At 49.5% G+C, this 21713-nt stretch overlaps 1 protein-coding gene across 1 annotated transcript in view; it reads left to right on the forward strand.

Annotated features, from left to right (window-relative positions):
• The first annotated feature begins 10141 nt into the window (after positions 1 to 10141).
• Positions 10142 to 21713, forward strand: part of LOC122378012 (hemocytin-like) — a 51210-nt gene continuing 39638 nt past the window's right edge. Inside the window, exons 1-12 of the mRNA XM_043358720.1 lie at positions 10142 to 10223; positions 15643 to 15929; positions 16328 to 16487; positions 16718 to 16848; positions 17734 to 17829; positions 18044 to 18238; positions 18466 to 18586; positions 18735 to 18909; positions 19273 to 19410; positions 19921 to 20056; positions 20463 to 20584; positions 20734 to 20929. Of these exons, the coding sequence (XP_043214655.1) occupies positions 10144 to 10223; positions 15643 to 15929; positions 16328 to 16487; positions 16718 to 16848; positions 17734 to 17829; positions 18044 to 18238; positions 18466 to 18586; positions 18735 to 18909; positions 19273 to 19410; positions 19921 to 20056; positions 20463 to 20584; positions 20734 to 20929 (1837 nt within the window). The 5' untranslated portion in view covers positions 10142 to 10143. The remainder of the gene's footprint in view (positions 10224 to 15642; positions 15930 to 16327; positions 16488 to 16717; positions 16849 to 17733; positions 17830 to 18043; positions 18239 to 18465; positions 18587 to 18734; positions 18910 to 19272; positions 19411 to 19920; positions 20057 to 20462; positions 20585 to 20733; positions 20930 to 21713) is intronic.

Here is a 21713-nt window from a genome sequence, read left to right on the forward strand (position 1 = left end):
AGCAGCACCCACCGGATGCCGTGCAGACTGGCGACGGCCGCCGCGCCGCGAGGTCACGGTATTCGATAAACATAAATGTAAACCAAATAGCATTGACACATTTTGGCGTATTATCGGGACGACATTTTGGGACATTTCCGGATGCGACCAAGCAGCCATGAAAACATATCCGTCAAGATAATGCATCTTCAGCCCAGATTCGGGACACCTCGGAGTGACTTGAAACTCGCACGTCACATAGACTTATGAGTAGAGATTACATACGAGGCAAAATTATTGATTTGGTGGCATTTCTAGCCGTTTAATCTAGAAAGGTCATCAAAGGTCACGGTCCCAAATTCACAACACGGATTATGACCCACCTAATACCTAGAGCTAGAACGTTGGTACGAACGACTCCCTATACCATTTTCGGTTTCAAGTGGGTGCCAGTTGCAAGTCATTCTGAGATGTTATGAGTCTGTGCTGGTACTGGGCTGGACCTCGTCGATCCTTTAAAAAGGTAGATGTCGAACTGAAGCGGCAAAGGAGCTGCAGGCCATGACGAGTTGTTTGGTGCCATTTTCAGCGCTCTAGCTCGAGTGGGCTGTCAACATTCTTCCTGTGCAAGTTCCGAGGCCGTGAATTGAGTCTTGTTGACCTCCCTGGGTCAAACGACAATGAGTGCCACCGAATGGTTTGGGTGACGTGTATTCTAATCTCTACCGTAAGGGCTCTTGGCGTGCGAGTTTCCAGCGATCCGAGGTGTTCGGAGTCTGAGCTGCTGCTGAATCTGGGGTAAATATACGGGGAAGGACATAACCGTGTGCGTGCCGAGTTCTGACATTGCAGGCTTTTTCGGCCCAAGCTACTCACTTATGTAGTCCCACCAGCAATGGGTTCTGTCTTTTATGATGATTAAAAACTATAGTGTCACAGGTCACTGCTGATTCATATTATAGGGAGTTCATAAGATTCGTATTGTGCTTATTTTATACCATGCCTGGACAATATGATGACATAATTTGTACATTCCGTAACTTTTCTTTCTCACTTATGTGTGTTGTATAAATACTGATTGATTTGACGTCTCTGATTAGACCGTTGTCATCTTATTTTGACGACCACCAATTCTGAGGAAATTTTTCCAATGGCCCCTCTACTGGCTTGACTTAGCATCCCTAAAACGAATGCTTTACTTACAAGCTTCAGTGATCCAGGACCATGTCAGGATTTACTTAACACCATAAAAAGGTATCTCATCTCGGGTTGTTACAGTCTCACATCTGTAAGCCAGGATCGCGTCAATTTCGGCCGGTCATCTACTGTTACAGGAGTTGATGAAAATCGCAGGAAAAACGTATACCTTATCAGAAGTCCTGGCAGTACTTAAATCGCTCAGAGCGATATATTCGCTCATGATTCATCATGTCAGGAAAAGAGACCGTCATTTAGCAATAAGCCGTTCTACTAATTCTTCAGCATGGACGGCAAATTACCATTGTTATTACAAAGAGATAAGGTGTCTTTTTTGTGATATACATCCCATAAACGACCATACCAGAGAAGGGAGGTGCTGCCCGGCTGCTGGTATCTGCTTTATTTACATCATTAGCGAGGCACTCGACCCTCGGTGGCCGGTACACGTATCTGCAGTGGCGCAGCTGCGCCCGGCTGTGACGCGCCCTGCCAAACTTTCCAGTGCACCGGACGTCAATGTAGACTTAACAGGTCGATCCAAATAAATACTGGAAGAGTAGGACAGATACAATGATATTTAATAAAAGTGTAATTGTTAACCCTGCGAGACACGTGGGCTGTAGAAATAATCGAGACCGATTATGGGGCAAATGGGCCGAGGTGGCTTCTGGCGAACCGACCGATATGCCCGTCAAATTGGGACAGAGACTAGACTCTGTATCTGAATAACCGAAAGCTTGTGTATAATAGTTAAAAACACTTTTCGTTAGAATTGTATTTTCTGTTGAGAAACGAACCTGAGTTCTCGGATGTTTTTGCAAAAGCTGCTAACTCATAAGGTTTTACAGCTCTTAGCCTGCACGCCCCAGGTGGGGACCTTGCAGTCAACTTCGTCATGGTGGGAGGGGAGGGGGGGGGGTATTTGGTCACACCAAATCTCGGAATCTAAGAAAACGAAGATTTATCTCGGAAACTAAGAAAGCCAGAGAGACACAGGGTAAGCGATAGATAGCTCGCTATACTTAAGAGCTTTCAGAATTATTCAGGTCATTCCTCGGTCATGTCGTCGCAGTGGGATCACTAGAGGTCACCGGCAGTAAAATTATCACGAGCAATTGCTCCTGACTTACACATTTTCACAAATTGGCGCATAACTCGGGAAGGAAAGCGTACCTACAGCGCCGCTCTTTTAGCTCTTTTCGATAGCACTTTTGAAGCTCTTTCTAGATAATGTTGTTAGGTTGCCTGCACAGATGGCAGTTCTTCAAAAATTTGATGTTTTGGCAGATTTTTTTTTTTTCTATTAACTTTTGACACCGAACCTGTATATTAATATGTTGTTTTTACCGGCATCTCGTTCCTCCAGTTAGGATGCGTCGATTGAAGTATCAGTTGAAATGAAAAGATAGGTTGACCTAAAAAGGTCAACTTCAAAATTTAACCTCAGATCAAAGTCATGACCTGACCGGGAAAGGTCATGCTGCACATCAGTCGATTCGCATCGTTGAGCTGAACACCAACAACGTGTTTTCATCGTTCTGGCATGTCTAGCGAAAGTTATTGTAAAAAAAGTACTGGAGACCTTTCATGACCTGAGATGACCTCAGGGGCATACAGAGGGGTCATGGGTGCAATTTTCTGATTCAGTGTATATGTTTACCTGTAGCCCGATGTCTGAAAGTGTTAACTGTTTAGTGTTTAGTATGGTTTACGTCGAAAAGGAAAGCAATTCAGTTTTCTCCCGAGCTATGACATATAAAGGAGGGGTCGCAAAATTGACCTGACCTTAGGTCAGCAATATTCAAATTCCGAGATAAACTAGAGCTAGTACTGATTCCCTCATGCAAGCCCCGAGTTCAAACAAGTAGGATATAAACTGTAGGAATGACAAAATCGCAAAGTCTTTTAGAGGCATGGTCGCTTAATTTGACCTGGTGAGCTGACCTGAACTGACCTGCGGTCAAATATTTACAGACCATGCAAATTAATGCGTCACAAGCTACAAGAAGTTTCGTGGCGCTATGCGCCGTGATTTTCTTTTCACACGTAAAAAAACTGACTGGTATGACAACCACGAATGTGAAATCAATGTATACCTACGTTTCGTTAAAATGCGAATGCTCCGAGTTCGAAGCGAAACGGTAAAACGAATCGCTGCAGTAGTTAACTTAATTTTTCTCCAGAAAATTTCTTGATTCTTTATTTGACCACTTATGTAGCCTGGCAAACCTTTATAATATGGAAAACATGGTGGTCTAGAATCAAGACGCCCGTCTTAAAAAAAACATGTTGCATACAACATTCTTTTATCCTAAATAACAGCCGTCTCCGGGCCTTACATCACAGTTTGGCACTCAGTCCCAGCGGCCTTGCCATAATTTTCCTGAGTTGAGCAGCCGTTCTCCACGACGAGGCTAGCCCTCCAATCGGCATGTGTCGAGCGAGCTACCGCCGAGGTGACTCTTCTGCTTCGAGCGAATGAGTGATATGTGACTTTGGAAGTATTGAGCGATAACAAGAATCCGACTAACTTCAGTCTGTTTGATAAACACTCGCCTACATTCTGTAGGTAATTTCTCACCTTCCTTGGTTTGGTGCAGTTTGGAAGTTGGCATGATAGGGGACCCATGGGGCCCCTAGGCCATAGGTTCCCATAGGCAGGGGCGGATCCAAGGGGGGGGGGGTCACATGGGTCATGGCCCCCCCTTGAGGCCCGGGGGCCCAAAGACCTGCCAGGGGCACCACCGGCCTATCAGGGGTATCACAGTCCTGACAGGGGCACCACAGGACCGCCAGGGGCACCACAGGCCTAGCAGGGACACCACGGGCCTGGTGCCCCTGGGCCCTGACAGGACTGTAACGCCCCTGACAAGCCTGAAGTGTCCCCGGTAGGCACGTGGTGCCCCTGACAGGCCTGAGGCGCCCCTGCAAGGGCGGTGGTGCCCCAGGCAGGCCTGTGGTGTCCATGGCAGGCCTGTGGTGCCCTTGCTAGGCCTCTGGTGCCCCTGACAGGCTTGTAATGCCCCTGGAAGGACTGTGGTGCCCCTGGGCCCTGACAAGCCTGAGGTGCCCCTGACAGGCCAGTGGTGCCCTTGCTAGGCCTGTGGTGCCCCTGGCAGGCCTCTGGTGCCCCTGACAGGCTTGCGGTGCCCTTGGAAGGACTGTGGTGTCCCTGGGCCCTGACAAGCCTGAGGTGCCCCTGACAGGCCCGTGGTGCCCTTGTTAGGCCTGTGGTGCCCCTGGCAGGCCTCTGGTGCCCCTGGCAGGCCTCTGGTGCCCTTGCTAGGCCGCTGGTGCCCCTGGCAGGCCTCTGGTGCCCTTGCTAGGCCGCTGGTACCCCTGCGCCCGGAGAGGACTGGTGCCCCTGAAAAGTCTGAAGTGCCCCTCGGCAGGCCCGTGGTGCCCCTGACAGGCCCAAGGTGCCCCTGCGAGGCCGGTGGTGCCCCTGGCAGACCTCTGGTGCCCCTGGCAGGTCTGTGGTGCCCCTGGCAGGTCTGTGGCGCCCCTGGCAGACCTGTGTTGACTGGTGCCCCTGCTAGGTCGCTGGTGCCCCTCACAGACCTGTGGTGCCCCTGGGCCTTGACAAGCCTGAGATGCCTGGCTATGACAGACTCGTGGTGCCCCTGATAGACCAGTGGTGCCCTTGCTAGGCCTGTAGTGCCCCTGGCAGGCCTCTGGTGCCCCTGCTACCCCTGCGCCCGGAGAGGACTATGGTGCCCCTGAAAAGCCTGAAGTGCCTCTCGACAGGCCCGTGGTGCCCCTTGGCCCCTGACAGGCCCAAGTTACCCCTGCGAGGTCGGTGGTGCTCCTGGCAGACCTCTGGTGCCCCTTGCAGGTCTGTGGTGCCCCTGGCAGGCCTGTGTTGACTGGTGCCCCTGCTAGGCCGCTGGTGCCCCTCACAGGCCTGCGGTGCCCCTGGAAGGACTGTGGTGCCCCTGCCCCTAGGGGTGCTCATGGGCCCAACAGGTCCGTTGTGCCCCTGACAGGCCTGTCGTGTATACTTGCTAGACCTGTGGTGCCCCTACTTCCTGGCAGGCCTGTGGTGCCCCTGGCGGGCCTGTGGCGCCCCTACAAGGCCGTAGGTGCCCCTGAAAGGTTTGTGGTGTCCCTGGAAGGACTTTGGTGCCCCTGACAAGCCTGAAGTGTCAAGGACAGACCCTTTAGACGCCAGGGTCAAGTTCGTCGGACTGACAACGATTTGCTTACCTGATAACGTTCCTGGTAAGTACTCACTACTCAGCGTCCACAACATATATACACATAGCATCTATGCACATAGCACATTCATATATACTTGCTTACAATTGGTAAATGTGGTTGTGGCTAAGAGTTAAGATACTGACTAAAAATAAAAAATAAAAAGAAAAAAACTGAAAATGGGGGCACCACCAAAATGAAGTGGACGAAATCCGTTGAGTTTTTAATTTTGGGTATAGGTAGGGGCACCACTTCGATTCATGACCCTCCCCTTGGAGTTTTCCTGGATCCGCCCCTGCCCATAGGGGGCCTATGACAGATGATGGCTACGTTTACGCCTGTGGATATACATTGCCTCGGAGTCGGAGTCGGAACAACGCTGCCATGACTTTGAAACCCTGGTTCTAAGGTAACGTCAGTGACGTCGAAAATAGGCATGCATGGGTCTAGAAAAATCGACCCTGTGATGTCATCGACGGGCTAGGCCCATTTTTTTCACTCCAGAAGATGTCAAATTGAATGGGGGGGGGGGGTGATGTACTGAAAGTTTCGCGCTCCCATTTCTAAACGTTCGGAAGCTATCGCGAATATTGGTGGGGGGGGGGGGGGGAAATGCCCCCGGGCCCGTGGGGTTATTTTCGTCTTTTACATGCACTTGACCTGTCACATCATTACCCGAAATTCATATTTCAGGACCTCTTCAGATGCGTCTCGACAGGCACGTATCCAGGATTTCGCTCAGGGGGGGGGGGGGGGCGACAGCCGAGAAGGGCCCGGAGGTCAGCCAAAAGGGGCCCCACAGCGACTGCCTATCCTGGCGTGTAAAAATTCGAGAATGTCGAAAAAACAGCAAATTTACGATAGAATTTGGCATTGTAAATGAAAATGCATTGTCTTGCGTTTCTCGACCTTGATAACATGTTTGCAGTTAGCTTCCGTTGAAGTTCGTTTTTGCAGTTCACTTCCGTTGAAGTTCGTTAACCCGCGCCCGGCCGGGGGGGGGGGGCTGTTTGAACACCTCCTCCTTGCGGTTTTGCGTGGATATAAAAAAGAGGGATGAATCTTATCTACAGTCCAGATATGAAAATTTTACACCCAGGTCGCTCAAGGTCAGGTCACCAGACCACGTCAAGTGACCTCACCTCAGAAAAGGTTAGAATGCTCTCCATAGCAACACCGACTGAACGATCGGCTTGAAACTTTTAGCGATTGATAAGAGTAACAGTACCTATGTATAAAATGATTATCTCGAAATTTGCATACCGGTGGTGACATAAGGTCAAGTCAATTTTTGCGCTCTCTCCATTAGGTTTTATAAATGGGAGAAAATCGAAAGGTGCCTCTTTTAGGCAAACGTCATCCTAGGCACCCTCAATCACCTGGTTACATAAAAAATGACAACCTAAATCGGAAATTTGTACCCGTGACCCCTCCTTATGTCTATGGGGTCATCTCAGGTCACGAAACGTCTCCACAGCTTTTGACAATAGCATTTGTTAGAGACACGCTAGAGCGTTGAAAACACCTTAGATGTGTTCAGGCCTTATCGACGATACGGTTTGACGAATGTGCAACATGACCTTTCAGGTCAGGTCACCTTGAATTTAGTTCAAATTTTCTAAATGACCTGATAAGGTCAAATTATATGTAGCTCATTCGACGCGTCTCGACGAGAGTAACACGATGCTGACAAAAGAAATGTCGTGCCTTTTCCTGAGTCGAAAATTGTTAAAGAAAAAAAGTGTTTCATAAAAACGACTATTTTAAAAGTTTTTTCTCTCAAGAGGCTAAACCGTTAACCCAAGCACCGACGGGGGGGGGGGCTGTTATCCGCCCCCCCCCCTTGAGGTTATGCGGGAAAACCGCGGCGCGTAGCGCCGCGAAATTTGGCATGACTATTTTCTCATTAATTTTACACATGGTGTGCAAGTTTGAACCTCCTAACTTTTAAGGTCAGATCACCAGGTTACTTCGAATGACCCAACCTCAAATCACTTTTTTGCAACTTTGTCACGTCGTGTCAGAGCTACAGTAGATAACGGAGTATGATTCGATGCGGATTGACGAGAGGATCACGATGGTGCCCTTAGTTTGTTCCTAGCTTGGCTAATTCGAAAGTTATTCGAGAAAAACTCTTCATATCTAGCGCCGCCATTTTGACTTTTTTTACCCCTGTGACGTCATCTTTGACCTGATCTGGAAATGACCTAATTAAAAATTGTAGACCTTGTCCGTGCGTACCCCATGCCGTTTACCGCTTGTCGCTATCTTGCTTCGTTCTTGAGATCTCAGGGGGCGGGCGGTCATCCGCCCCCCCCCCGTCGGTTCTAAGTTGGCGCGGACCCCCGTCGGTGCGCGGGTTAATCGCAGGTCAATTCTGAGAACAGTTTACGGAAAGAACGTTAAAAGAACTATTGAATGCGTTTTTTTTTGTGGCGCTGCAGCTCTGTTTGTACCCGGGTTATGCGCCGGAGTTGTCAAACAATGTTGAAATAGGCAAAATGTGACCTTTGCTGACTTATGGTGACCTGACCTTTGACCTGACCTAGAAAATGACCGAGTTACTTTCGGCATGATTTTTTACGCTCTTCCGAATGCCACGTACGCTTACGTGTCGCTGGGTGGCCCAGGAGCCGAGTTAGAGAGAGAGGGTGTTCAAACGCCTCCCCCACCGCCTGTCCCAAACGCCATCCGTGGCGCAACTATGGAGCTCATTTTGTTCGGAGAACTGTAAACAGGAGCAGCCCCATGAGGTCAGTCGAAAGGGTCCCATCATCGGCTGTTGCCTGTTCCTCGGGCCCCATGGCCTGGGCAGGGCCTTCTCAGCGGGCCCTTCCGTTTCTGGGGCCCAGCCAGGACAAGCTGTTTCTGAGACTGGGCACGGAAGTGTATATCTGGGCTCGCTTTCTTGATACGTTGTCGAGGCCGAGGGACCAATACTTAAGCTCAAAAGCCTGCTTCAAGGCTTTCTGAGCGGGCCCTTCCGCTTTTGTAGACCTCCCGGGCCCCCGGTTGTCATTGGCTTGGCCCGGTCCGCTTGTGGGGCCCGGCTAGGGACCCATATGAGCACCGGCAAGACCCTATGGGCCCTTTTTGGACCCGAAAGCCTGGGCAAGATCTTCTCAGCGGGCCCTTCCACATCTAGGGCACAGACAGGCCCTGTGACTGGGCACGGAAGAGGATTTTTTCGGATCCGCTAACCATAACTTCTCCGGGGCCAATTAGCTCAAAAGCGATACCTTTGGGCCCGATAAGGGACCCGTTTGGAGTCCGGCAGGGCCATAGGGGCCCTTCCTCAAGCTCGAAGGCTCGAGCATATCCTTCTGAACGGGTCTTTCCGCTTTTGGGGCCCTGCCGGGCTCCAAATTGCCCTCGCTCTGCCCAAAAGTGGGCCGAAGGGCCCAGTTACGGACCTGTTTGTGGCCCGGCAGGGCCCCAGGGGCCCATCCGCGAACCAAAAAATTCGAACAAATCCTTCTGAACATGCCCTTCCGCTTTTTGGCCCAGCCGACCCCAAATTGTTCCTGACTAGGCCCCAAAGCGGGCCCTTCGGGCCCGCTTTCTTGCTGCCTAGCGGGCCCTGCCGGGCCCGCTTTTGGGGCCCGGCAGGGCCCAGGGGGGGGCGACCGCCCCCGTCGCCCCCCCTTGGATACGTCCCTGCGTCTCGATGATTTTTTTTTCAACGCCGCGTAACCCGTCTCGCTGCGAAGCTTAGTTTCAAAGATAATATGGGGGACGTTAATGCCCCTTCAGTCAATGGGCTTCGGCTGGACGCTTAATCAAGCGCTGGCTAAAAACAAAAATAACTGGAGAAAAGCTTCCGCTTCAGCTTAAAGGGACTATCCCACCTTTAACATGGGGTTTGAGTTGAGATAGCCAAGTTTGCGGCGAGGTTCAGAAACCACTATCTATCTAGGTTGCAACCCCCGCGGCCTCTTGGTGTTGAAGAAATTCGTTCCCTTCATTTGAAAATGGGCCTTGTACAAGGCCCTATCTTCAACATGAAGCGACCGTTAGTGTGACGTCACCTCGTTTAGTCATTCTGATTTAAATGGGTTTGTTCGTTGAAAAATCGCTTAAAACTTGGTCTGAGCTTTGTTGTGGTGCTTACAGAGTAAAAAGAATCAGCTTTATGACAGTAATGTGGCCTGGGGAAGGAGGTAATTTTGGGCTGTGACGTCACATATTTGAAAGTTTGTGTTTGGAATATGGGAAGCCTAAGATGTTTAATGAAAAATAAATGGCAGAACCGTGTTCCTGGTCATCCAATCTATAAAGTCGGGCACAATTTAACTGGTTTTAACAACATTTTAGAAGGTGGGATAGTCTCTTTAAAAAAGAGATGACCAATGCACTGCAACTACCTATTGTTGCACTGTTTTAGTCCTTTGTTTACATGATACTGAGATCTAGCAATTTCTGTTATTAACAAATCTAACAATTCCGTTTGAGTCTTCTTCAATGCTTATTTATTGCTCATCCCACGCGCGGAATTCACGCAAATTCAGTCGCCCACGTATGAGGCCAAGCGCAGAACCGACGTTCTGAAATTTCCTTCTCGGGCAAATTCCAAGAAGCACAAGAGGGCCACCTTCGGCGAATGGTGGCGCTGTGGCCTTCCCGCGGTGTCTGGTGCCGCTCTCAGACGGCGCCGGCCTGTGACGTCACAGCGTCGAGACCGGCGCGGCGCGGCGTCGGCAGGTCAGAGCACGACCGGCGCCGAGCCGGACAGGATCGCCGCCACTCGCCGGTCCGACAGGTCCAGAGATGGGGAGACGGTACCGCTGGCTGCCGCTGCTGGCCGCCGCCGTGGCGGTTCAGCTCAGCGTCGCCGCCGCGCAAGGAGGGTAAGTCGAAACTGCACTTAGGGCGGTTAGAACAGGAGCTGAGACAGCTAGGACAAGTCGGCACGGGTGGGACAAAAACCGTTCGACTGGCCATTCTGTTCAAATAAGGAATCGAATAGCAGTATGTCAATATGTACTTGTCAACCTATATTCTTTCTAGTTTGTCACTCACTTGGCAGCAAAATACATTGAATCGAGTTCGCTACCGAAACATTTGCCCAGCCTCCAACGCTATGGCTAGCCAAGGCATTGAGCACATTTGCCATTAGCCGAGAATGCACCGGCCAGGGCTTGTCGATAAGTTTGACCGCGGATACAAGGGACTGGGGAAATCACTGCGCCAAAACTTAAACGTTTTTGTATCCCGTTTTTTAACATTTCCGCGCCAGATTTCAAATCAGAGTTGTCTGAATTGTTCCGCTACCGCTTATAATAAATCGGAAATGACTGATTGCATTGCGCGAGAACTGGGCGTATAGATACCGTAGGCAATTGGCACCCATTGGACGATGCACTTAAAGGGACCCTCCCACCTTCAAAAAAGTTTATGAATTGGCATGAACGTGATGTCGCTCGGTTCAGAAAGAGCGAAAACGAATATCTACCAAATTTCACCGAAAAATATTCACCGGTTTTCAAGCTATTAGACTTTTATTTTTGTTTACTTTTTTGGGATCTCCGCTGTTTCTAGCGACTTTATTTTAGAAGTGCGGCGTTTGAGGCAGATGTTGCGCGCAAATAGCATATACCACCGCGTGCTACAAAACATTTTAGTCAAACATTTGAAAATCGTTAGATATCTGCGCTGACGTCACACATTCAGAGGGGTATTCCTAAGCATTAGCCCCTCTGAATCAAAATGCTGCAATTTTGAAATTCAATATTTCCGATTTAAGGCATTTTTCGATGTTGTGAGTGCCGAAACCGGTAATTGTGAGCCAGGGACCCCATTTTGGCTATCTCAACTCAAATCTAATGTTAAGGTGGGAGGGTCCCTTTAATATTGCGCATCACGCATGATTTGCACCGTGCAGGGGCCTATACTATATATCATGAATGGCTGGGCAGTTTGCACTTTAAGTTACAACATAGTTAAAACAACAAACAACAACAAACATAGTTACAACAAAGTTACAACATAAACTTACAACATAGTGATTGGTTAGAGGATTGACTCATACGAACTATTTCGGTCTCATGTTGCACGTGCGCACGTGCAGACTCTTCATCTCAAAAACGGCTGGGGTGATGAATCTCTAATTCAGTAAGTCGTTCGGGGCTGTTGAGAAAGAGGGAAGAGCACAAGTCGGTTAAGGTCTCAGTTTGGACGAACTTATGTTGCACGGGCTAATATTGCGCTCACTCGCCTTTCGCCAAACATCTGTCTCATTGGTTGTAAGAGAAAGGGACAGCAGAATATGTTTCGGATTAGGTTGAAATATTTATCCCACAGTACCTATAGGTATGTACAGTTTTTTACGACTCCTAAATATGTCACAGCTATGTAAAAAAAGGTTTGTGCATTTTTCAATAGCTATTTTTGATTTTTTAAAAATGTTTTCTGAATGTTACATGAGACAAAAAACGACATCCTGAAAATAACACGAGTTTTTTGCCTTTAAACACGTTACTGTTTAGAGTAGGTACCTAAAGCTGAATACATTTCAGTTTACGGAGGAAGCTGCAGATTCCCTCCCTTCATTGAACTATATAGCCGAATTATTTCACCGACTTCAATGTATTCAATGCTGGGTGATAATGTTGCATTTGGTGGGTTTTGCGACTGTCTGGCCTTTTTTGTAGTTTTTGCAACGTGACCCAGTATCTGCGGAAGACACACGAGATTATCGCCTACATGCCAGCTATCAAACCGAGTGGGGCAAAGTGTCGAGACAAATAGATACACAGGTGTCTGTGCATTTTTTTTTTCAAAATGATTTAATGTCTACAAGGAGACTATCGCGCTGATGGCGCACTGTCATGACCCGTTTCAGGTTTTTCTTCCCGGATGAAGAGCCGCCGGCACCAGGGATCCGTGCACGGTAAACAGCACTCGTCGGCCGCGGCTTTGGGGGCAACGGCTTTTCCCAATATTTAATAACTACCAGTTATTTTAACTACTTTCAAAATTTGAGGATTTAGGATTGAAAAAGGCGATCTATATGGTAGCTTCCAGATATGATTTATCATATCGTGACATCGTGGGCGGGTCAAATTTTCAACGTAACGTTTCAAGGTCAATTTATCCCTCGCCCGTATTGGTGTTTTGCCAGCCGTTAACTTAGGGGGGGGGGAGGGGTCCGTTGGACCTCCTTGCCGTTTGGCCCTTGATCGAGCTAGAGCTTCGCGGAAAAAACGAGCGTGTTGTCCGTGACAAGAGGAAGCCGATGATACCCAATTTTTAGGTCCTAGGCCATCGGCTGACCTTTCAGGTCAGGTCAATGACCCAAAAGTCGGGAAAATCGGGCTTGTTAGAACGTCGTAAAGCGTGGCTGCTATGGGTTCTTTTCGGGGTGCTGATCACGAATATCATGCTAGTTTTGAGCACAGATGATGTCTTCATGCATTTAGACCAGGTCGAGTCAGGTCAGGTCAGGTGAACCAGTAGGGGTCCTGCCGGGTATTCGTAGTATAGGTGTCAACCGCCTCTGACAGCTTCGTAACATTTTAGGAAGGTACCAAAGCTACTTCGTAAATGTTCAAACAGTTGCTAAATTCGAGCTCCAAAAATTAGCCTTGAAACATGTAAAACTTGAAAAAGTGAACCGAGATCATCGAAGGTCAGTGACCTGACCTGACCTTCAGGTGACCTTGACACACACCCTAATGCATGGGACCAACAGCATATCGCATGTTTGAACGCTTGAAACCACGGAAAGACTGCATACGCGCGGCTGATGCGTTCCGACATACGCCGAATCCCGATCCCGGCCAAACATGGTCTCTAAAAGTAGGTCACAGGTCAAAGGTCATTTGGGTCAGGGTCATGAAAATTTGAAGGTATGTGTAAAATTGAGTATCGTGAGGGTACTGAAAGTTTTGTCGCGATTGGCCGCTTTTTACGCGAGTTATTCGCGAAAAAAGCATGGGGAGTCCGTTCACCCCCATATACGGGCGAGGGTTTATAATTCATTCGACTTGTAATTCATTCGACGTGTCTTGGCGTCTGGCGAGAGAAACACTATGCTGGTTAAATATTTAGTGTATTTTTACCAAAGCAATAGCTGACAATGTTTCCCATAAAATGTCAATTTCGCCGATATTGTCAATTTTGGAAGCGAGGCTGATGACCTGAGCTCAAACCTGACGACTTATTTAATGAAAACTCATTAGGACGGCTACCGGCTGCGTTTATCTGCGCCGCTGAAACTCTCAGTTTACGAGTTGTGTCAATGTTCTCAATGGTATCGAAATCGGGACAATTTGACTTTTGATCTCCAGTGACCTCAGCATTGACCTGAGCGAAATATATTCTAACACTTGAAAGTACTCTGGGCTAATCAACATTTTTGCGCGCCTTCAGTTTGTTCTTTGATTTTGATAATCGGATTTGACAAAAAAGAAAGCCACCATCATACCGATTAGGTCTATATCGACTAATGAACTTGAAGTGTCACTGTTTTTGTGTTGAGTGCAACAGTGTCGACTCTTGAATAACATGGCCAGTAATAGATCTAGATGCATACAAGTCGATGCTGTATTCGAAAACTAATGACTGTAACCAGGGCCCTAAAACGCTTGCAACTACTAACCGCATGCAACCATCATTGCGAAGCATTTCATCCTGAATAAACCTTTTCTTGCTTAATAACAAACAAGCAATAGAAAACGAATAATAAATACCGGGCTTCTCAAAAAAGTTAGACGATTTTATAACTAACGTATTGAAGGGTGTATCAGTGTAACAAAACATAATTGGGTATCACCTAAAAGCCTCATCAAAGACATTTCGTTTGAGGGGATTTCGACCCTCGGCAGTCGCCTTTCTGAGCCACGCCGAGGTTATGTTCGAGATGATTCCCTTTTTGCTCGATGCGCAGTTTAGCCCGGCGCAGCGCGACCTCTGCTGCAGCACGACCCACGGAAAGCTGCAGACGGCACACCGCTGACTTCACTGCATCCTATGATCTTCGGAACTTTTTGGGTGGTTTCGGTACACCTGGGACTTGAGGTGGTCCTATAGGAAAAAGTCCGGTGGGGTTACGTTCGGAGAATTCGCCGACCACGGCGTGTCTCGAACCTCGAGATCACGCGCCGCCCGAAACGCTCCCACAGCCCCTCCCGGTTTTCTTTAGCGGTATTGACGGGGCACCGTCTTGCTGGAACCATTGGATCTTAAGCGTTTCCGGATCTCTGCTCACCCTGCAATTGCAGAACCCTCCAAAACGTCGCCAGAGCCACCCGATATCGCTGACCATTGACAGTCTGAGTAGCGCATCTCTCACACGAGTGGTGTTCGCCGTGAGCTTTTGATTGGGTTTATGGCCGCCGCTGTGTTCCTTGAATTGCGTGAACCTATTGTTAACACTTCCTCGAGCCAGAAACTTGTCAATAATGTGGAAAATTTTGTTTCAAGATGTTGCTCTCTTTGCCCTAAAGTGTTTGCGGATCTTCCGTGGTGTCGAACCGACCGACGTAGTCTGGGAAAGCATAATTTCACGAGTTTTGCTTTTACTTTCTAAGACCACGGCTTCATTTTTTAAGCTCAAATCATGGTGTCATATAAATCTACGAAAAATTCTCCGTTTTTCCACGTGCGTTGATTTTGCTTAAATGTTGTTAGGGGTCCTCTATTCGCAAAAGAAATCCGTCTAACTTTTTTGAGAAGCCCGGTATGTGCAAGCTTGTTTCCTTCTTATCATTAAGTAGTTCCTACCTTCCAATAGAAAATAGATTTGCGCCAGCCTTGCACCAGAAAATAGCTTTGCAACTTAGACAAATATTTGCATGTAAAAAGTAATAGTTGATGAGTTGGAAAAATGAGCGGACAGTCTAGGGAGCTTAAAGGGAACTTATGCACTAAGCACGTTTTTTTTTAACAGAAAGAAAATTGAAGGGAAATGTTATCACGTCTACACACATTATTCGTCGCAGAAGACAATAATTATCACATATACCTATAGGCAACCATAAGTCGCCACCCGGCCCGCTCACAACAAGGCCGTATAAGTTGCTCACAAAACTTCTCCTCTTGTGTCCATTGTCGATTTCCTTCCGTTACAAACAGTCTCAATCTTTGTCACACGTTCCTTACTACCGGAGAACTTTGGGCTCTTGTAATCCTTCCTTTAGATTTCAGCGCCACTTCGCTCCTGATCCACACTATAGGACACCACTGTTGCCCTTCCACGCTGCTGAAGACACCAGGCACTGCCGCAGATCGCGCGTATGTACGCTGACGGCCCGTGGCCGGTTCCAGGTTCGGCGAGCGGCCGACCTCCGCTCGCCGGTATCCCTCCAAGGTGAACCGCGGCGGCAGCAAGGTGTTCCGACCCGGAGCGAGTTCCAGTCGCTACCGCGGCGGCTGCGACGAGATGCCCGATACGCCCATGTCGGCCGTGCTGCAGTGTTCCACCTTCAGCGGCTGTCGGGCCACCTGTATGGATGGACACCAGTTCCCAAACGGCGAGAGTATGATCCAGATCCGCTGCACGGGGGGCGTCTGGAGGCCCCAGCCGCCGTATCAGGAGATACCCAACTGCGCGCGTGAGTCACCCCGCCCGTCTGCCGACGGAGGGAGGGAGGGAGGTAGGGATGGAGAGAGAGAGAGAGAGAGAGAGAGAGAGAGAGAGAGAGAGAGAGAGAGAGAGAGGGAGGGAGGGAGGGAGGGAGGGAGAGAGATAGGGAGGGGGATGGACAGAGAGAGAGAGAGAGAGAGAGAGAGAGAGAGAGAGAGAGAGAGAGAGAGAGAGAGAGAGAGAGAGAGAGAGAGAGAGGGGGAAGAGAAAGAAAGAAAGAGCATGTGTGCATCTTATGCGTGCCTGTGTAGTGTGTATGTGTTTACTGTTTTTCATATCGCAAGGAATTAGGTAATTCGCCATTGTTAGAAGGTTGGACACTTTCCGGGCGTGGTTCGTCGCTTCTCACACCATGTACTCTTGCAGCGGTTTGCCAGCCGGAGTGTCAGAACGGCGGCGTGTGTATTGGACCCAACGTGTGCCAGTGCCAGACGGGCTTCAGCGGGCCGACCTGCGAGGAGCGGCTGGAGCAGTGTAACGAGCCCAGACCCACCATCTACAACGCGCGTCTGCGCTGCAGCGACACGTGAGTCGGCACGGGGAACGCGCCGACAGTTACCGCCGCCGGCTCACACGGTGTAATGGGACACTGCGCCGACCGTGCGGCCGCTCCGGGGCTGAAATATGATCTTGCACAGGGAAAGTTGGAGGCACAGTTCGCATTACGATCACGCTGATAACACTTTTGGAGTCAATTAGCTTTTCCTTTTAAAACCCACTCATCGCGGTCACAGCCGAATCCTATTTTTTTCGCAGTCGTTGCTCGGTGGTTTGTATGAAGGGCCATGAGACTGCCGATCACCGGACCACGTTCGAGATCCAGTGCACTGAGGAGCTGGGCTGGACGGCGGTGGACAGCGCCAGTGACCCGATCCCCAGCTGCCAGCGTGAGTCGACAAAACTTTCAGAGACGGTTGGTGCAGCATAAGCGATGGGTAGTTTGGGGACGGTGTGTAATTTGTATGCAGCGGTTCTGAACGTATTTTATTTGTACTTTAGGATAGCGCCCGTATAATTGGGATCGCTGGTTTTGGAGTATGGCCGGGCCCCTAGTTATAGCCAAGGTAGTATTTCAGTTCGTTTTGAGACAATTCTCTCGATAGCTGTCGTTCTACGGTTCTGTACGCGACTGCAGTGCTCCGCGGTCCCATGCAGTAGCGTCAGTCTTACTGCCTGGGAGTTCTGCTGTGCCGCCGGACCGGTGAGCTCGGCGGCACAGTCTACCTTCCCGAGCGCCGCGGCGCCGCCGCCCGGCCTTACGCCGTCAGTCTCAGCCGTCCATGGACGGCCGTTCAGTCGAAGACTGAGGGCGGCTAGTTGGACATTTGGCGACGTCCCTGCTTAGTTTATATACATTAGCTTGTCATCAAGCATTTAACCTGAGTGCCCATAATTTTTATTTGTAGTAAGATCCTTTCACCTAATGACATTTTACGAGGTAACATCGGACTAAGACCACAGGTCCGTCACCGGGAAACGGTTGGTGCCGGTAACGAAACCCGTTTTAAGTCCATTATTTTTATATAGTTAATGCAAAAAAAAAAATCCCGAAACTCAGAAATATCGGTTACGGACGCGACCTTCATGTTTCCGTTTTAGCGAATCCCATGCCGGAGACTGAGGGTATTACATCGGGGGATGCTGAAACGACGACCTTTTTTTGATCGAAATCTGTGGCCTACGGCTGTGCCCTAAATAAGTCAGCATTGTAATAATGAGTTTACCTACTGTCTAACTCTACGGCACGTCACAATATACCTTCTACTTTTCAGCTATTTGTCGACCCAAGTGCCAGAATGGCGGCAAATGCATATCTTTCAACTTGTGCCAGTGCCCGAAGCAGTATCGCGGTCCGTCTTGCCAGTGGTGTGAGTATAAAATGTTAACTACGCAGTAGCTACGGAAATTGGCTACTGGATGATTCTTTTCTTGCAGCTCTTGTTTATTGAGTTACATAAGTTATCAGTGACAATCTGGAGGTTTACTAGCAGCAGGCATTGACAACGGAAACGCGTTCACTAATTGTTAATCGTTTTTGTAGTTCCGTCCTTCCTCTTGACCGTGTATTATTATTCGGTCCAGCCGTGGAGAACTGCAACCCGAAGACGCAGCTCAACTTTAACGGCGCGTACAACTGCTCTGGGCGCGGCGACCAGTTCGGGTGCCAGCTGTCCTGTCCAGAGGGACTCGAGTTCAGCTCCCCGCCGGCGGCCATCTACCAGTGTGACTACAGCACGGGCCAGTACAGCCCGCTGCCGATCCCGCAGTGTCAGGGAGGTGAGAGCTCATCGTCAGTGTTTGGGTCGGATGGAGTGGGAACATTATCAGATGGATAGTTCATAGCTGTGTTGACCTGTGCATTACACAATATGCATGTCATTCATCCGTGGCTTCCACTTGCTGATATTTTCGTGCTACTTTCGCCGGCAATTGAACTTTTAAATATACCCAAGGCAGACGCGCTGTTAGATTCCTTTACATAAATTAGCGATATCTTTTTTCAGAATACGAGGTGATTCCGCCAACCACGGCGACTTTTCCAACCCGGGAGACGGACCCTGAGCCGAGGGAATGCGCTCTCTGGTCCGGAAAGCACGTGAAGACGTTTGACGGTCAAGTATACAGGTAAGAAGGCACAAGTGCAATGGGTCACATAATGCTCTTTTTATTCAGGTTCCGTGCATTATCCGAGACATCATCTGGATTGGCGAGTTTGCCAAGTCGTCTGTGTAATTTTCTTCTTCTCCATTTAGCGACATTTCTCTGTCTGCAGTTTCACTGGCGGTTGCGACTTCACGGCCGTGCGTGACGCGGTGACGTCCCTGTTTCGTGTGTCGGTGGTGCGCGGCTGCCAGCGTCCCGACTGCGGCTGGAACCTGCGACTCACCGTGGACCGTACCGTGCTGCTGCTGGCGGCTGGTGATGACGGCAGCGTCACCGTCACCGCGGTCAGTACGGAACACTGTCCGAGTCGTACTGTCAGTGCGGAACACTGTCCTAGTCGTAATGTCAGTCCAGAACACTGTCCGAGTCGTACTGTTAGTACGGAACACTGTCCGAGTCGTACTGTTAGTACGGAACACTGTCAGAGTCGTAATGTCAGTACGGAACACGACACAGTCACGGTCACCTGTCGGTCCTGATACTTGTACTCTGCTTCTTTAGTTTTGCTTGCCTGTTCCATTGTGTGTAAGATACTGCTTTCAACTCGTTCTCCTTGGTCATGTCAATTGTCCAGAGAGTGTTCTGATTTCATTGTCAACAATCAGGACTGTCGTGCGTCATTTCACTTTTTTCTGCGCGTTTTACAGGAGCAGGGCCTGTACTCGGGCCAGCCGACTGCCGTCACGGTGCCCTCCGAGGTGGACGGGCTGGTGCTGGAAAAGGAGAGCGGCAAAACGGTCATCGTGCGCGCCAGCAGCATCGGGCTCACCGTGCGCTACTCAAAGGTAAGAAGACGACTCACCGCGCTTTACTCGTGCTGAGTACCGACCAGCGGGCTCAGCACGCGCTATTCACGGGTAAGTAACGCGGGTGTAGCCGAACGGGCTGAACGGGCTCAAAGACGCTGAACGTATACCTAACAAGAGACAGAGGCCGAAGCAACAGATATGGGTTCATAAGAAAGATAAGAGAAGTATGTATGTGCGTATATTCCCCCCCCCCAAAAAAAAATGATTAAAGGATGCAAGGCCATCATAATGTCATTCGCAAAGGCTGTACTTAGCACCTTGCTCACCACGTTTTCCCTCATTCAATATAATCGGTTTCATCGAAGAAAATCCAGAACAAACAGTCCATACGTTATCTCTGAGTGTGTGTGCTGTGTTGCTGCTGCCCCAGGATATTATCGTTTTGCCTGCCTCTGACTATATCGTGTGCTGTGTCTCTGGTGCCCCAGTGTATGATTGTTTTGCCTGCCTCTGACTATATTGTGTGCTGTGTCCCTGCTGCCCCAGGATATGATAGTGCTGCATGCCGAGTCGTCTCTGTGGTCCACTGTGCAAGGTCTGTGTGGCAACCTGGACGGCAACAGCTTCAACGACATACTGTCGGACGGTCTGCGCGGCACGCTGGACTACTACTCCAACCTCGGTTAGTGGATAAAAAGGTTATTTTAATCTTTTTGTTAGTGCTTTATGTGGTCTCTTCCACTTTAAAATGATGAAACTATATCGATAAACTGTACCTAAAGCAGGGTATTTTGCTTTTTTCAACGAGTTTTTTTTGACGAAGCATATAGGTACCTACATTACGACTGAGGAAGGTAAAAAAGGTCGACAGACTTTGACTAAGAGAAACATACATTTTTCTGAGTTATTATGCCATTTAGGATGGCATTTATATAGTTGGTCATGGTCAAATCTGTTTGCCGTTTAACATCTATATGTTGAGTTTTCCTCCGTCTTTTATATAAATCTCACACCGAAATTACTAAGAAATGTTCATTTAAAGCCTACATATGCTCAATACTCACGCTTTGTTTTGCCGTTGTTCGCAGAGCTGTGTCCCGCCGGCCCCGTCTCCCTGGATCTCACGTGCAGCGGCGCCGCCGAGCGTCAGGCGCGCGCAGCCTGCTCCCAGGCGCTGCAGCTCGCCGATGTGTTTCTGCCGTGCCAGGAGGTAAGAACTCATCCACAGTAATTGGCACAGACGAGGGCAGCTCAGGACTAAGAGTAGGGGCGAGTCTCCATTAATTTGTTTTCCGTCGGTCGCATTTCGGTATAGGTGGATAGCAATGCTGACAATGTCACTGTCGTGTCTTTCCCCAGAATGTGGGCGTGGAGTACTTCCTGCGGGCCTGTATGGCCGAGTACTGTCACAGCCTGTCCCAGGCGAGCTCGGCCCCGGGAGGCTACTCGACGGGCGGCGCGAGCGCAGCCATCTGCTCCACGGTGGCCGCTTTTGCCGCCGAGTGCGAGCGCGTGACGTCACGCCAGCTCAGCTGGAGGTCGGAGGAGTTCTGTCGTGAGTACCCAACTAACTGACGTGGCTACCCGTCATGACCCGTCATACATACAAGACAGCACTTAAAGTATCCAAACAAAAATTAATCAGTAAATAAGGCACTGGACTAATTAACAGACTAACTCGAACACTAGTAAGTACCATGGCGATTTTTAACGGCTTTAATATCACTGAATATCGGTTGTCATGATTTTTGGCCAAGAGGTCTGCGCCCAAGCTTGCGCCTTTATCAGACCATTGACACTGCGCAAATTCAAATGCTGTGGTAATGTCTGGCGTGAAAGTATTTTTTACTTCGGTCCGAGGGTCGCGCCTGCCCCGGGCCCGGCGTGTCCCGGACGGGACGCCGTGCTCTGGCGGCGGCGGCCCCCTTTGAACGGCGCCGGTCAAAACAGGCCGGGCCGCGGTGGGCTGGCGAGTGTGTCCGCCGATCTGCAGTCGGGCAGCTGGCCTCTGAGCGCGCCGTCACCAGTCGCCAGTAGCCGCGCCAGCCGTAAATACCGGCAGATAACCGAGCCGCCGTACCCTCACCGTTCCCAGAACCGGCACCAATATGGACCGACTATCGTCTCTAATTAGTCCAATTTTCGGGTCATGTTTCGCCAGGCGCGCGAATTAATTAGCTTTTGGTACATTCCTTGGATCGTTTGCGGCCCTAAATCGCAAATCCCGCTGGTAAATATTGTCATTCCGATTTAATTGTAAGTCAAACATATGTTGACATCAGATCCTGGTTCATGCCTCTTCGATGATGATTAGTCATTGGAATGCGGTGGTATGGACT

This window comes from Amphibalanus amphitrite, unplaced genomic scaffold (assembly GCF_019059575.1).
Source record: "Amphibalanus amphitrite isolate SeventyFive unplaced genomic scaffold, NRLGWU_Aamphi_draft 000053F_arrow, whole genome shotgun sequence".
NCBI classification, from domain to species: domain Eukaryota; kingdom Metazoa; phylum Arthropoda; class Thecostraca; order Balanomorpha; family Balanidae; genus Amphibalanus; species Amphibalanus amphitrite.